This window comes from Pristiophorus japonicus, chromosome 1, assembly GCF_044704955.1.
Source record: "Pristiophorus japonicus isolate sPriJap1 chromosome 1, sPriJap1.hap1, whole genome shotgun sequence".
Lineage (NCBI taxonomy): Eukaryota > Metazoa > Chordata > Chondrichthyes > Pristiophoridae > Pristiophorus > Pristiophorus japonicus.
The window spans coordinates 202,527,052-202,540,920 of NC_091977.1; the positions used below are offsets into that span (position 1 = coordinate 202,527,052).

The following is a 13,869-nucleotide window of genomic DNA, read 5'->3' on the forward strand; positions in this document are numbered from 1 at the left end:
CAGTTGTAGGAGAACATGCACTGTGACTGGGCATGCTGTGTACTTCGCCTGTAGCGTGTTTCCCGGGATTGGGTCATCTCGGGTTTGGCTTTGAGGCCGACTCAAAGTAGCGACTCCTGTGAGCTGCTCCAGACAGTGGCAACTGCTTGCCATCAGTAACAACTGTCGAGTGATGCCGAGGAAGAAAGACCTGAATTGACAGGGCAAGTGTTTCTCGACTGACATTTAGGGAGTATTCTGAACACAAGCACTCTCGCTCTCCTTTATTTTCCTTTTCGGGTTCAATTTTCAATTTTATAATCGCAATTCCAAAAATGGGAGGTTACTTGTAAGTTGCAATGAAATACTGCAATTCACCAACAAAATCTACTTGTTGCAGTTGCTTTATTATTTAAAGCATCTTAAAATATTTTCTGATAAGAAATGTTACTAATCAATCTCAGTTTAAGGAGGTTTAGATTTCATGGCAAGCTAGATGCCAAATTGTGCAATTAAAGTTCTCTAGAATGGTATGATTTAGCTGTTCAAATTAATGCCTTCCTCAAAAAGACTATAGTAACAACTGTACCAATAAAAATCACACTCACATCATGTTTAAACATTCATTCCAAACTTCACAGGAGCCATGCCTTTCGTGAATGAGATGCTAATTTAAACTTAAAGCGTCAGCCTCATCAGTGGAAGCACTCTTGTCTCTGAGCCAGAAGATTTTAGATTCAAGCCCTATTTCAAAGGCTTGAGCACAAAATCTAGCTCGATACTTCAATGCAGTACTGAGGGAGTGCTGCACTGTCAGAGGTGGCAGCTTTTGGATCAGACATTAACCCAAGCCTCCTTTTGCCCTCTTAGGTGGACTTAAAAGATCCCATAATTGCATTTGAAGACGAGCAGAAGAGTTCTGGCCAATGTTTATCCCTCAAACATCAATAAATCCAAATTATCTGGTCATTTATCTTATTGCTGTTTGCAGGAGCTTGCTGTGTGCAAATTGGCCACCGCATTTCCTACATTACAACAGTGACTACACTTCAAATGTACTTCATCGGTTCTGCTGCATTTTGGACTTTCCTGAGATTCTGAAAGGTGCTATGAAAATGCAAGTTCTTTATTTTAGGTATCTGAATTTTACACATTCTTTGTAAAATGGTAAACAAAACACTTTAGTTTTCTTAATTTTACTGACAAATCAGAAAGGCAGAGCAATCTGTAGCGTGTTCACTGATACATCATTGGACAAAATCAATGGGACTAGTAGTTTGACAGAATTTGCTCTGCACACTTCGATCACTATTATTGTTTACTCCTTTGCCCTAGAGTTCTACCTAGACCCAAAGCATTATCCTTGTAACCCCAAGCCATTTTTTAAGGAAAAGGCATGGACGTTAAGCTAGTCGTTTTAAAAACACATTTCACCATAATTTTAAAAAGCGATATGTTCAAACATACATTTCTAAGACTCTGTTGGAAATACAAACTCCAGGATCAAACAATAGCACTCTATAAATATCACCAACCTCACAAAATGCAGGATCCTAGACCAAAAGGTTTAAGTGGCATTTCATCATCCTTACCGTTTAACGCATAACAACTATACCACATTATTGATTCAACGATCGCATTACTCTGGAAGCTCAACGTGACGCCACATCCAATGACTTAGCCGTCTGAAATTCTATTCCATGCCTAAGATTGACAATGCTGTGCCCTTTAACAAGGTCAAATCGATAGACTGCAGTATAATATGCAGCCAGAGAAGGTTTCATGCAAACTTTGTTACACTAACATTTCATATCTTATAATTAAACAACATGCATTGCGCACTGGTGTGGTACAAACATTGTACTTCTTGTCTCTGCTACTCTATTTTGCTGCTGTACAATGCAGCATTGGCTAAAATCTTAACAGTGCAAATATATCTGCCACAAGGGAAACAATCTTCTCATTTGATTTGTATATTTCTCCTTTTTCAAAATGATTAAGTAACTAAAACAGATCAGTTCTGTTGACAGACCATCACAGAGCTGGTAAACAGATAATTTACTAACGGTCTGTGTCGCTCTGTCTAACTCCACATTCGGACTGCATTCACACTGCAAGAGCAATAGCTGCAACTGCTTTGTACCAATGCTACAGCTGTAGTGGGAATGCACCTGAATGATGTTCAGCATATATCGCCATGTCACTAGTTAATGCACATGGAAGCTTCGCAGTGAAGATACTGTTTCTAAGAAGGGACTCAAGGTCTGACTGGTACGGTTGACCAGGGAAATACAGCTGCAGTTGGTTACTTCATTCAGCTCTCTCACTGACTGAGCCCTATTTAAGTGATACTAGAGGCTCCAAGCCACTGTTGGTAACGGGAGAACATCAATCCCATTAACCTTGGCTCCTCGAGCTTTTTGAAGTCATAAGGAGCTGCCTGGTGACTGATAAAACTTACTTTCTCTCTAACTAAAGGTCAGATTGAAGGGCATGTGTGAAAATTCTACCCGTTGAAGTCAACATATCTAAAGTAATTAAAAACACCCTGCCCCTTCCGATCTTCTTCACTTATCAGTCCTCTCCTAATTCATGCTGGAGTCCTGCTCAATGGTTGGCAATTACTTTCCCCAGGAGGACATTCTTCACAAGTAATCGAGGACTAGGAGTAAGCTCTTGCAGCAAGGGATCACTGGAGCATACGTTTGTTATGCAGAGGATAACATCAATGAATGATATACTGAGTTGATTATAAAGAACCCCCTGACTTCCATCAAAAAACAAGAGCAAACCTTGGTTAAAACTGCATGATCAAGCTTACCATTTCACATCATAAGCACCTCAAAATTCACTGTGATCTACACAAACATAACTTGTCATTCACTTCTTATTTGAGTACACACAACTGGGCAAGTCTCAAATGAAGAAAAATACATTCCCAAAGATCTTCAGTTCTGATCAAAAAATATCTAAATGTTATTTGATATTTAATGTGGCACTGCCAGCAGATCAATTAGAGGCTGCATTAGTGTAAAATGGAAAATGCTGACATCAACACAATTTGCCCTCTGGAGAAATTTCAAGGAGTGAAAGGTTAAATTCATAAAATATCAAAAGGTGAATACAATTGTCTTATAAAATATGCGCATAATTCCATTCATCACTGTCTACACTCAGCTTTTGCAAGGTTTAAAATAGATAACTGCCAACCCTATCACTACTGGTGCATGGGACCTGAAAATAAGTTCAATATTAGAAATCTATGTATCCCATATAAATGGAGTTAATTTTGGAATATCTAATCTTTGATACTGTGAAAATTCTGTTAAAAGGAAGGAATGGGGGGAGGGGGGGTGGTGGAGGTGGGGGATGGTGGAAGAGATTAGCCCAGTTTTATCCTGATTGTGGGCAAAAGAACCTGAGAGGAAAACAGGACTGGGCTCAGCCATGATGTTCTCTGTTGTATATGAATAAAAGAGTCTGACTGGATACTGTGAGCTCAAAGCAAAGTCTTTGATTGCAGGTCTCCAGAGTGCCTCTCCAGCCTGTGAGGCCTCCTTAAGTACCTGTGCTCCCAAGGGATTGTGGAATCCTTTGAGTCCATGGGATGAGCCCTCTGGTGGCTGTACAAGGTATATACAAGTTTACATACGTAACATTCTCCATGGTTGAATAGCTTGCTGTCACTCACTGTTTATTTTACACATGAAGAACTGCAACTTGGGCAAATTAGTAGAGGGCTATTCGTAACTATGGATCTGTGAGAGTCAAAGACTTCAGGAGAAAAGGGGGCGTGGGAAATAGGAAAAGTGAAATTTAAACATATTGTAGAGCCGTAACAGGAGTTCAACAATATATTGGGCCAGTAGAGGGAGTGAAATCCGGACCCATTTGGTCATCAGATCTTTTAGCATGGCCAGGGATGTTCATTATGCACATGTTCAGTTCAGAAGTGACCTTTCCGCTTGAGTCAACTTCAACATAGAAACCTCTTTTAAGGGTAGGTAATGTAGAAAGTCAATTAGAATTCGTATGTAACAAGCTCAACAAAATTAAATTCTCCTATACCCTCTCGCACCAACCTTTTTTCTGTCAAAATTCCAACACAACTGTCTGCATTTCCTATCAGAGACTTTTGTATTTTCTTCATTCAGCTGGTACCAGCTGAATATGTTCTACTGGCCAGATGTACTTTGGAGACATATGTTTCAGTCAGACTATCAGAATTCCAAGGTTAGCACTACCAAATAGTGTTTGTCTCTTTAAAAGATGCCTTTTCTGGGACCAATGACACATGACAACAAAAACTCAAGCAGATGCAAAAAAAAGAAATCTTGCCTCAGGTTTGCTGAAGTCTACTGTCAAGCACTGAGGATTTACAAGCTGTGTCTCCATGTTTTCCTAAAACAAGGGAAGAAATGGGGAAAAAAATCAATGAAATTAGAAAGATAGAGACAGTTAGAGAGAAGTGTTCAACTAATTGCAACTGGGAAAATAACATCAAACATTGGGTTCAGACTCTGCTCTTAGCCTGGGCCAATTCACTAGGGTAAACAGTTATTTGAATAGAGAGCCAAATGGTAGTATATGACTTATTGCAATATTATGCATGGTGTGCCCTGCTTTGTATGCAGTTACTAGCAGATTGGTTTTGGAGATTACCATGCAACCATCCTCCACACAGCACATCTGACTGAACAAGAAGGAAGCTCTGAGCCCAGAGGTTGAAGCGGGGAAACCATAACTTCCGTCAGAATCACACAGGCCCTCCACTACTGCCCCGAATGACATGGACAAAATGAGGCATCTTTGCAATTCCTGCAAATGGTGCACTCGTCTAACTACCAACTGGAAAAATTAAACACACAAATAGAAATATTGTACACTTTGGAGAAATGGTAACAATCCATACAAGTCCCAATATATATGGTCAGGGCAATTCTCAGTGAAAACCTCGGTATGTACATGTGATGTTGCCTGCTTCGCGTGTTGTATTTAATAATGGAAGAGACTATTTTGATAACTGATGGGTCAAGTATTTGGGCACATATCATCTCAGATGGGGCAAGAGATGGTACTAAATCCCATTCAAGTCTCTCATATATATGAGGCAATGTAAAATTCGATGCTGTTATGTGCTGCATCTCACAAAAAATACTTACAAATGTAAATTTTTTGGGCATTTTCAGCTGCATAGCAATTCCTCCATGTAAATATGGCGTAAGGTTTGAAGTATCTCCAATTCGAAAGGAATATGGGGATAAAACTGAAAGAAAAAGTCACAATGATTGTGCTGATACACTTAAAAATGTACTTTACAACAGAAGCAGTACAAGTCACAAAAATAATACACCTTAATTACAAGGATGTGCTAATGATTTCCACAATTTTAACAATGAAAATTTAAAACAAAAATCGTGCTCAAAGTTGGCTCAGTTGTAGCACTCTTGCCTGAGTCAGAAGATTGTGGCTTCAAGCCCCACTCCAGCGATTTGAGCACATAATCTAGGCTAACACTTCAGTGCAGTACAGAGGGAGTGCTGCATTGTCAGAGGTGCCATCTTTCAGATAACACATTAAATTGAGGCCCCATATGGTGGATGTAAAATATCCCATGGATTGTAGTAGTTATGTTATTAGATTATCCAGATGCCTGAACTAATAATCCAGAGAAAGCGAGTTCAAATCCCACTCTAGCAGTTTGAGAACTTGAATTCAGTTTAACAAAAAGTCTGGAAATAAAACAAAAAGCTAGTATCAGTAAGTGACCATGTAGCTGTTGGACTGTCGTAAAAACCCAACTGTTTCACTACTGTCCTTTTGCAAAGATAACCTGTGGTGGTTACTCAGTCTGGTCTATATGTGACTCCAGTCCCACACAACGTAGTTGACTCTTAGCTGCCCTCTGACGTCGCCTAGCCAAGTCACTCAGTTTTATCAAACCCTGCAAGAAGGCAGCACAAGACCACCTCCCGAGGGTAACTATGGATGAGCAATAAATGCCAGCCTTGCCAGCGATGCCCACATCCCGAGAATTAATTTTTTAAAAAGGCGATTCAGTCACCTGGGATTAGGAAATGAGTGCATCTGATCAAAACCGTGAGAATCAAGGGTCAGTTTTACACTTTGCCTACAAAACAATAGTCATCATCATAGGCAGTCCCTCGAATCGAGGATGACTTGCTTCCACGTCAAAAAGTTCACAGGTGTTTCAATGATGGACCTAAAATTCCAGGTCCGAACTAAATCTTGAAAGGTGGAAGATGCTTGTGCTTGGATTTTTTTAACGTGTGGTGACCGTTGCACACCAGCCACCACACGGGTTTGACAGAGCTAGGTCTTGGTCCAGTAGCAAGGATTAACCAAGACGACTGGAGACCTGTTCTGCTGCACGGACCTAGTGCGCACACATATCGCAGTGTGGGCTGGCCCGTGCTGCCCCTGGGCCCTCGCCTCTGCTGTGACCACACTTCAAAAGTAAGTCGTGGCTGGAAAGCGATTTTGAACATCCTGAAGGCGTGAAAGGGACTTTATCAAAGGAAGATCGTCTGTGTTCATAAACTGCACTGCTGTAGCATCTACACTATGATCAAACTACAAGGGAATTAACACTTTAGTCGTAACAGACTACGAAATATTTTTTACGATTTTGATTGTAAAGCCGTCAGGATGAATGGCCCAGATTTTCCTGGAGACTAGCATCATTATAGCATCTAAGTCGTGGGGACCCTTGAATGGTGCAAAAGGAGGAAATTAAGAAGTAAGTGGCTTATGCCATTAGTTGTCGCACTCAGTGTTTCCCTTGGAGTTTTCCACATCTCCGCTGTTACCCTTGCCGAAAACAGTTATCATAGCCCCGTCCCTGTTTTCCTGCATTTTAGCCCCACCTCTATTTTCCTGCATTTAAGTTGTTTTTCTCACAGTTGTCACTTAGACTTAAAAATAGTGGTCGCAGTAGACTGGCAGCAGTGTGATCTATTGCTCCAAGATTGGTTTTAAACTCCCAATTGTTAAAAATGTATTACTGCTACAAAGGTTACTATTATAACTTCTTGCACCTGCAATTTTCAATTTTAATATTGCCATGCCACATGTCCAGGGCCTATTTCATTTGAGTTTATTTTCAAAATGTAAATGACCCCTTCTCTGTTTTCTTCACTGTGCTCAGCCTCTCTAAAGCCACTAACACAAGCTTATCATTTCTAATTACTCTAAATTGCATATTAATGCATCTATCAGTTATGCATCAATTAATATTCAAATACCTCAAAAACATTTCAAGCCCATCAACTCAGAGGAAAGTCAGCATGTCATGTAAATTTTTGCCATCCAAAGATTTGCAGTCTTCAGCCGCATGCAAACACAGAACTTCTCAATAAATTTCCATTCACTCAAACCGGCTCATGGCTCTGGATGGTGAATGTGCCATCAGTTTAGCTCGTAGATAGGTACTGAGTGTCTGATTCGCCGCTATGCTTTCTGTGCCATTTTCTAATTAGAAAACCAGCAATATCTGAAGCAAGTTAGCGGCAAGGTCGGCGTGCTAGACAGCGAGATTTATATTGCCAATCTTCCCGTTGCCGGAAAATCCAGGCCAGTCGCTAGCCAGTACTTATTTTTTTTCCCATCTGTTGACATCTCCAGGACTGAGAAGGATGCCAATCAGAAGGATGACTATCGATAGATCTGGGGCTCCTTCTGGTCTTTGCCTCACGTGGAACCAGTGTCCATGTGCGACAGCAACACACATTTATATAGTGCCTTTAACGCAGGAAAACATCTCCAAAGTGCTTCACAGGAGTATAATCAGGCAAATATTGACACCGAGGCAAGGGAAGAGAAATTGGGACATTTGACAAGAGCTACGTTTTAAGGAGTATCTTAGAGGAGAGAGTGGTGGAGAACACCAGAGCTTAGGGCCGAGATGGCTGAAGGAAGTGGGGGGGATGCGCAAGAGGCCAGAACTGGAAGAGTGCAGAGATGTTTGAGAGCTGTCGAGCTACAAGAGGTTACAGAGAGAGGGAGAGGCGAGGCCATGGAGGGATTTGAACAGAAGAATGAGAATTTTAAAATCAATACTTTGGTGGATCAATGTAGGTCAGCTAGCAAAGGGGGGGGGGGGGGTGGGGGCACGAGGTATGGGTGACCTGGACTTGGTGCAGGTTAGGACACAGGTAGCAGAGTATTGGATGAGCTCAAGTTTATGGAGGGTGAAAGATGGGAGGCCGATCAAGAGAGCATTGGAATAGTCAATTCTGGAGATGATAAAATGTAGATGAGCAATTAAACATAAACTTTCTCCTACTATGTAGGAGAGTGCGTGGAGCACTTTCTAAAAGCTAACCACAGGTTCACGGTTATGAAAGCACAGATGTCAAGATGTGTCTCTTCCCATAGAGGTCAATCAATAGCTGGAACAGATTGCCAGGAAGGTGTCAGAAGCCAGCACACTGGACTCTTAAGAAATAGCTGGATCCTGTCCTGAGAAGACAGGGGAGTTAGTACAATAAATGGGTGAGATCACAATCATATGGAAAAACTAAAACAAAATGGGTTTGGTGGGGAAAGAAGTATTTCACATTAAAAGTACTCCATTTTACAGTAACATTCCCCTCTAAAATAGCCACCATTCAAATTGATATCACACATGTGAAAGAGCATACCAGTCACTTGCTGCATCGAATTATTTAACTCGGTCATCCCGTTGATTTCCCGAAATGTCACAAACTGTCCCGTTTCTAACCCATGGTTACGATTGTCCATGCATGTAACGATTCCAGGACTGGACTGTGAATGAAAAGGTCAGAGGCATTAACATGTGCATCCAGCTGTGCTGTCTTTAGATAGTATGTAAAGACTCATTATGACAACCTCATTCTCCAAGGGCTTATACTATATTTTTTATGTTTGAGCCAGGCTTACAGTCTCATGGAATGAATGTTTTACTTTATATAAATAAGTGTGGCCAACAACATGAGAACTGTCAGGATAGGCGCACCAACATCAGTGATCTCGCTCAGGCCAACATCCCCAGCATCGAAGCATTGACCACGCTCGATCAGCTCCGATGGACAGTCTGCATGCCCGATACAAGACTCCCAAAACAAGCACTCTACTCGGAGCTCCGACACAGCAAGCGAGCCCCAGGCGGGCAGAGGAAACGCTTCAAGGACACCCTCATTGCCGCTTTGAAAAAGTGCAACATCTCCACCGACACCTGGGAATCCCTGGCCCAAGACCGCTCAAAGTGGAGGAGAAACATCTGGGAAGGCGCCGAACACCTCGAGTCTCTTCGCCGGGAGCACGAGGGAGCCAAGTACAAACAGCGAAAGGAGCGCACGACAACCCAAGCACCCCACCCACCCGTCATTTCAACCAACGTCCCTTCAACCACCGTCTGCCCCACCTGTGACACAAGCTGTAGGTCCCGGTTCGGATTCATCAGTCACCTGAGAACTCATTTTTAGTGTGGAAGCAAGTCATCCTTGACTCCGAGGGAGGTACATGGAATGCATGATTTATTCCATCCAAGAAACTTTGTAGCATTATGGAAATTACTGTAACACAATTATTGTGCAAATGCTCAACAGACTTGTATCACATTACTCTCTGTGATTTTAAAATAGGTTAAAGCCGCCATTGAAGAAGAGAGGAATTTGATGCCTGTGCAGTAAACGTTCATGTGGCAACATCACTACAATAATATCTGGCCTCTAGTTTTCTACAAGCTCCAAAATAGAGAGAGATGTTCTTATTCTCAGCGTCAGCACAGCAATTCGTGCCTAATAACGGCCATTGAACATATCTCAGATCACACATCCTTGTATTATACAGCTCATCAATAAAACACTTCCTCATACAGTGATCAGCTACAGAGCAGCGGCTTGGGAGAAGGTTGCCTACATGTAATTTCAGCTGAAAATGCTGCACCATGCAGAACAATGAAAAGAAAATTGGCAAAATGAAAAAAATATAAAATGCAGTAAGGCCCACTTGTATGTAACTTGCTTTTTTTCTGTTCGCTGGAAGTTTGGCATGCAGGGAAACCCTTCAATGTGCTTAAGCGTTTCTAAACCAAGTTACATAGAAAGCCTGAAATGGAGTATACACAATCTCCTTGTAAGGCCTTATGTACCCTACCTTGCCAAGTTGATAGGGGTTAGGTGCAGGTTGGCAAGATCTAAAGCTAAATGTGTGCCAGTGCACTGTTGGGAGTTTGACCAGTTAAAATTGCACAGCTTACTAGCCAGAAATACCCCTACCTGATATCACATTGGCTAATGGGATTAACTGGCACAGAGTGGGAAGAATCTCAGCTCCTTAGGTCTATAAATGAGCTAAGACGTCTTGTTGATTATTAGCTGTCATTTTTCTACTGCACCAATCTGAGTTAACTGTCCAATCGCTGAGGCTGCCAAAGAGGGTTGACTTTTAGTTCTATTTTCCATCACAAGGCGCATCCATCTTGGAGCCAACTTAATACCAGAGACTCAGCTTACCTCAACCCCCAAAAATAATACTTGACTATTCAAAATATAATGGGTAGGAGTTTCTGCTAGGTTGCACTGTTTTTTTCAGCACAAATCATCCAAATTCGGCCAAACCAGCACATAAGATCGAGGAATTTTAAACGCAAATTGAGTTTCTGCAATCTTTTGTGCTAGTTTTTAAAACATTGCGCTAGATTTCCAACATGCAAGTCCACAATCTGGAGCCTCAAGTCATCTAATTTGCTTTCTCCACTGCTCAGTGCAAAGAATTTACCCCGAAAGGCCTCGCGCATTGCGACGTTTCCCTTCCCACTTGCAGTGCTGTAAACTGAAGGCCGCCCACCTTCTGCACCTTTACTCACTCTGCTAGTCTCAGCCACTTCTCTCCTCCCCATGAGACTGAAAAATAAACAAAGCTGGGCCCCAACGGAAAGCTTTTCCAAATAAATTGCGCTTCGCTGCATTACCAGCCAGCCAGCCTCCCCTCCCCCCCAACAGACACCAATGAGGTCACATGAATACTCTGGTCCCGCCTCCTCCCCGATCCTCTCTGGTTCATTTTTACAGTCTGCAATTTTTCAATGATCTTCTCCAACGAATAATTGATCAATGCTTCGCGGATCCGCTGAACATCTTCGAGGACCTCCAAGGGTCCACGGACCCCAGTTTGAAAACCACTTGACGAGAAATTATTAAAAATACTTACTTTTTGTGATAAACTCATTTTCAGCTGTATTAATAAACAGAGTAACTATTTGTACTAACTGCTTTCTGCGCATGCTACTCCTGAATTCCCCCCCTCCCCCACCCCGCCCTCCATCCCCAGTAAATTTGTACCAAGGACTTTCTGCGCATGCGTCCTCCCAATGCCCGAAACTGGAAGTGGGGGCCCGAACATGTTCATTCCCAAGTTGCCGACCAAGCCCCGAGCCACCCGCTGCGCTGCAATGCCCCGAGCCTCTGACTGGGCCCTGGTGGGGGGAGGGAACGTTGGCGGGAGGGGTGGGGTGGAAAAGAGAGAGCGGTGATGGGGGGGGAGGGGGTGGGGGGTGGGGAGAGACATGGGGGTGGGGGGGATCGATCGGAGGGAGAGATGGAACTCAGGGAAGACGGATCACGTTCTTCCAACCCATTTTACACCCACCACACCCGATTTCTCGGAAAGCTCAGTGTGTGTTACAAGGGACATCGTTGGAGTGGATGAAATCCAGAAGTTATGACACTGTCATTATTCACTTCATACCCAATAAACCGGTTAACAATCTGCACACAATGCCCCATCTATGGAGGGGGGGGGGGGGGTGGAGGGTCTAAGATCATGCACTTGTGCTTGGGTAAGGGACTTCAGCTGGTGGAAAGATGCACTTGCACTGGGCTAAGGGACTTTGGCTGGGGGAAAGATGCACTTGCACTGGGCTAAGGGACTTTGGCTGGGGGAAAGATGCACTTGCACTGGGCTAAGGGACTTTGGCTGGGGGAAAGATGCACTTGCACTGGGGTAAGGGACTTTGGCTAGGGGAAAGATGCACTTGCACTGGGCTAAGGGACTTTGGCTGGGGGAAAGATGCACTTGCACTGGGGTAAGGGACTTTGGCTGGGGGAAAGATGCACTTGCACTGGGCTAAGGGACTTTGGCTGGGGGAAAGAGGCACTTGCACTGGGGTAAGGGACTTTGGCTGGGGGAAAGATGCACTTGCACTGGGGTAAGGGACTTCAGCTGGGGGAGGCAGCACTTGCACTGAGGTAAGGGACTTTGGCTGGGGGAGGGATGTGTCCTCTCGGTGTTCGAGATGTGTCCTTTCTGACTTCTGAAGTCAAAATGGATCATGTTACAATGTGCAAAGTTAGGCTGGGCGGTTCCATTCACACATTCCAGAGAAACTTCAGGGTGTGGCTTATCCTCCAAGGGGACCAATCAGCAATAGGTCATAGAATTATAGAAGTTTACAGTACGGAAGGATCATCGTGTCTGTGTCAGCTGACAAAGAGCTATCCCACTAATCCCACTTTCCAGCTCTTGGTCCATAGCCCTGTAGGTTATAGCACTCAAGTGCACATCCAAGTACTCTTTTTAAATGTGGTGAGGGTTTCTGCCTCTACCACCCTTTTAGGCAGACCCCCACAACCCTCTGGGTGAAGAAATTTCCCCTCAAATCCCCTCTAAACCTTCTATCAATTAATTCTCCCTGGTTTTTGACCCCTCTGCTATGGGAGATAGGCCCTTTCTATACACTTTATCTAGGCCCCTCATAATTTTATATACCTCAATAAGGTCTCCCCTCAGTCTCCTCTTTCCAAGGAAAACAAACCCAGCCTATCCAATCTGTCCTCATAGCTAAGATTTTCTGCTCCCGGCAACATCCTCTGTACCCTCTCTAGTGCAATCACATCTTTCCTGTAATGTGGTGACCAGAACTGCATGTAGTACTCTACCTGTGGCCTAACTCGTGTTTTATATAGTTCAAGCATAACCTCCCCCTGCTCTTGTATTCTAAGCCTTGGCTAATAAAGGAAAGCATTCCGTATGCCTTCTTAACCACCTTAGCCACAGTGGAAATGTATTAGCATGGATAGAGAATTGGCTGGCTAACAGAAAGCAGAAAGCAGAGAGTCGGGATAAATGGGTCCTTTTCGGGTTGGAAATCGGTGGTTAGTGGTGTGCCACAGGGATCGGTGCTGGGACCGCAACTGTTTACAATATACATAGATGACCTGGAAGAGGGGACAGAGTGTAGTGTAACAAAATTTGCAGATGACACAAAGATTAGTGGGAAAGCGGGTTGTGTAGAGGACACAGAGAGGCTGCAAAGAGATTTAGATAGGTTAAGCGAATGGGCTAAGGTTTGGCAGATGGAATACAATGTCGGAAAGTGTGAGGTCATCCACCTTGGGAAAAAAAACCAGAAAAATGGAATATTACTTGAATGGGGAGAAATTACAACATGCTGCGGTGCAGAGGGACCTGGGGGTCCTTGTGCATGAATCCCAAAAAGTTAGTTTGCAGGTGCAGCAGGTAATCAGGAAGGCGAATGGAATGTTGGCCTTCATTGCGAGAGGGATGGAGTACAAAAGCAGGGAGGTCCTTCTGCAACTGTATAGGATTTGGTGAGGCCGCACCTGGAGTACTGCGTGCAGTTTTGGTCACCTTACTTAAGGAAGGATATACTAGCTTTGGAGGGGGTACAGAGACGATTCACTAGGCTGATTTCGGAGATGAGGGGTTTACCTTATGATGATACATTGAGTAGACTGGGTCTTTACTCGTTGGAGTTCAGAAGGATGAGGGGTGATCTTATAGAAACATTTAAAATAATGAAAGGGATAGACAAGATAGAGGCAGAGAGGTTGTTTCCACTGGTCGGGGAGACTAGAACTAGGGGGCACAGCCTCAAAATACGGG

At 43.4% G+C, this 13,869-nt stretch overlaps 1 protein-coding gene across 4 annotated transcripts in view; it reads right to left on the reverse strand.

The window, feature by feature from the left end:
* uba6 (ubiquitin like modifier activating enzyme 6) overlaps positions 1 to 13,869 on the reverse strand; it is a 180,739-nt gene that overhangs the window by 83,691 nt on the left and 83,179 nt on the right. For all 4 annotated transcript variants that reach the window (XM_070886180.1, XM_070886172.1, XM_070886154.1 and 1 more), the window contains 3 exons: positions 8,643 to 8,766; positions 5,142 to 5,245; positions 4,318 to 4,380 (listed from right to left, as the gene is read on the reverse strand). In XM_070886180.1, the coding sequence (XP_070742281.1) occupies positions 4,318 to 4,380; positions 5,142 to 5,245; positions 8,643 to 8,766 (291 nt within the window). The remainder of the gene's footprint in view (positions 1 to 4,317; positions 4,381 to 5,141; positions 5,246 to 8,642; positions 8,767 to 13,869) is intronic.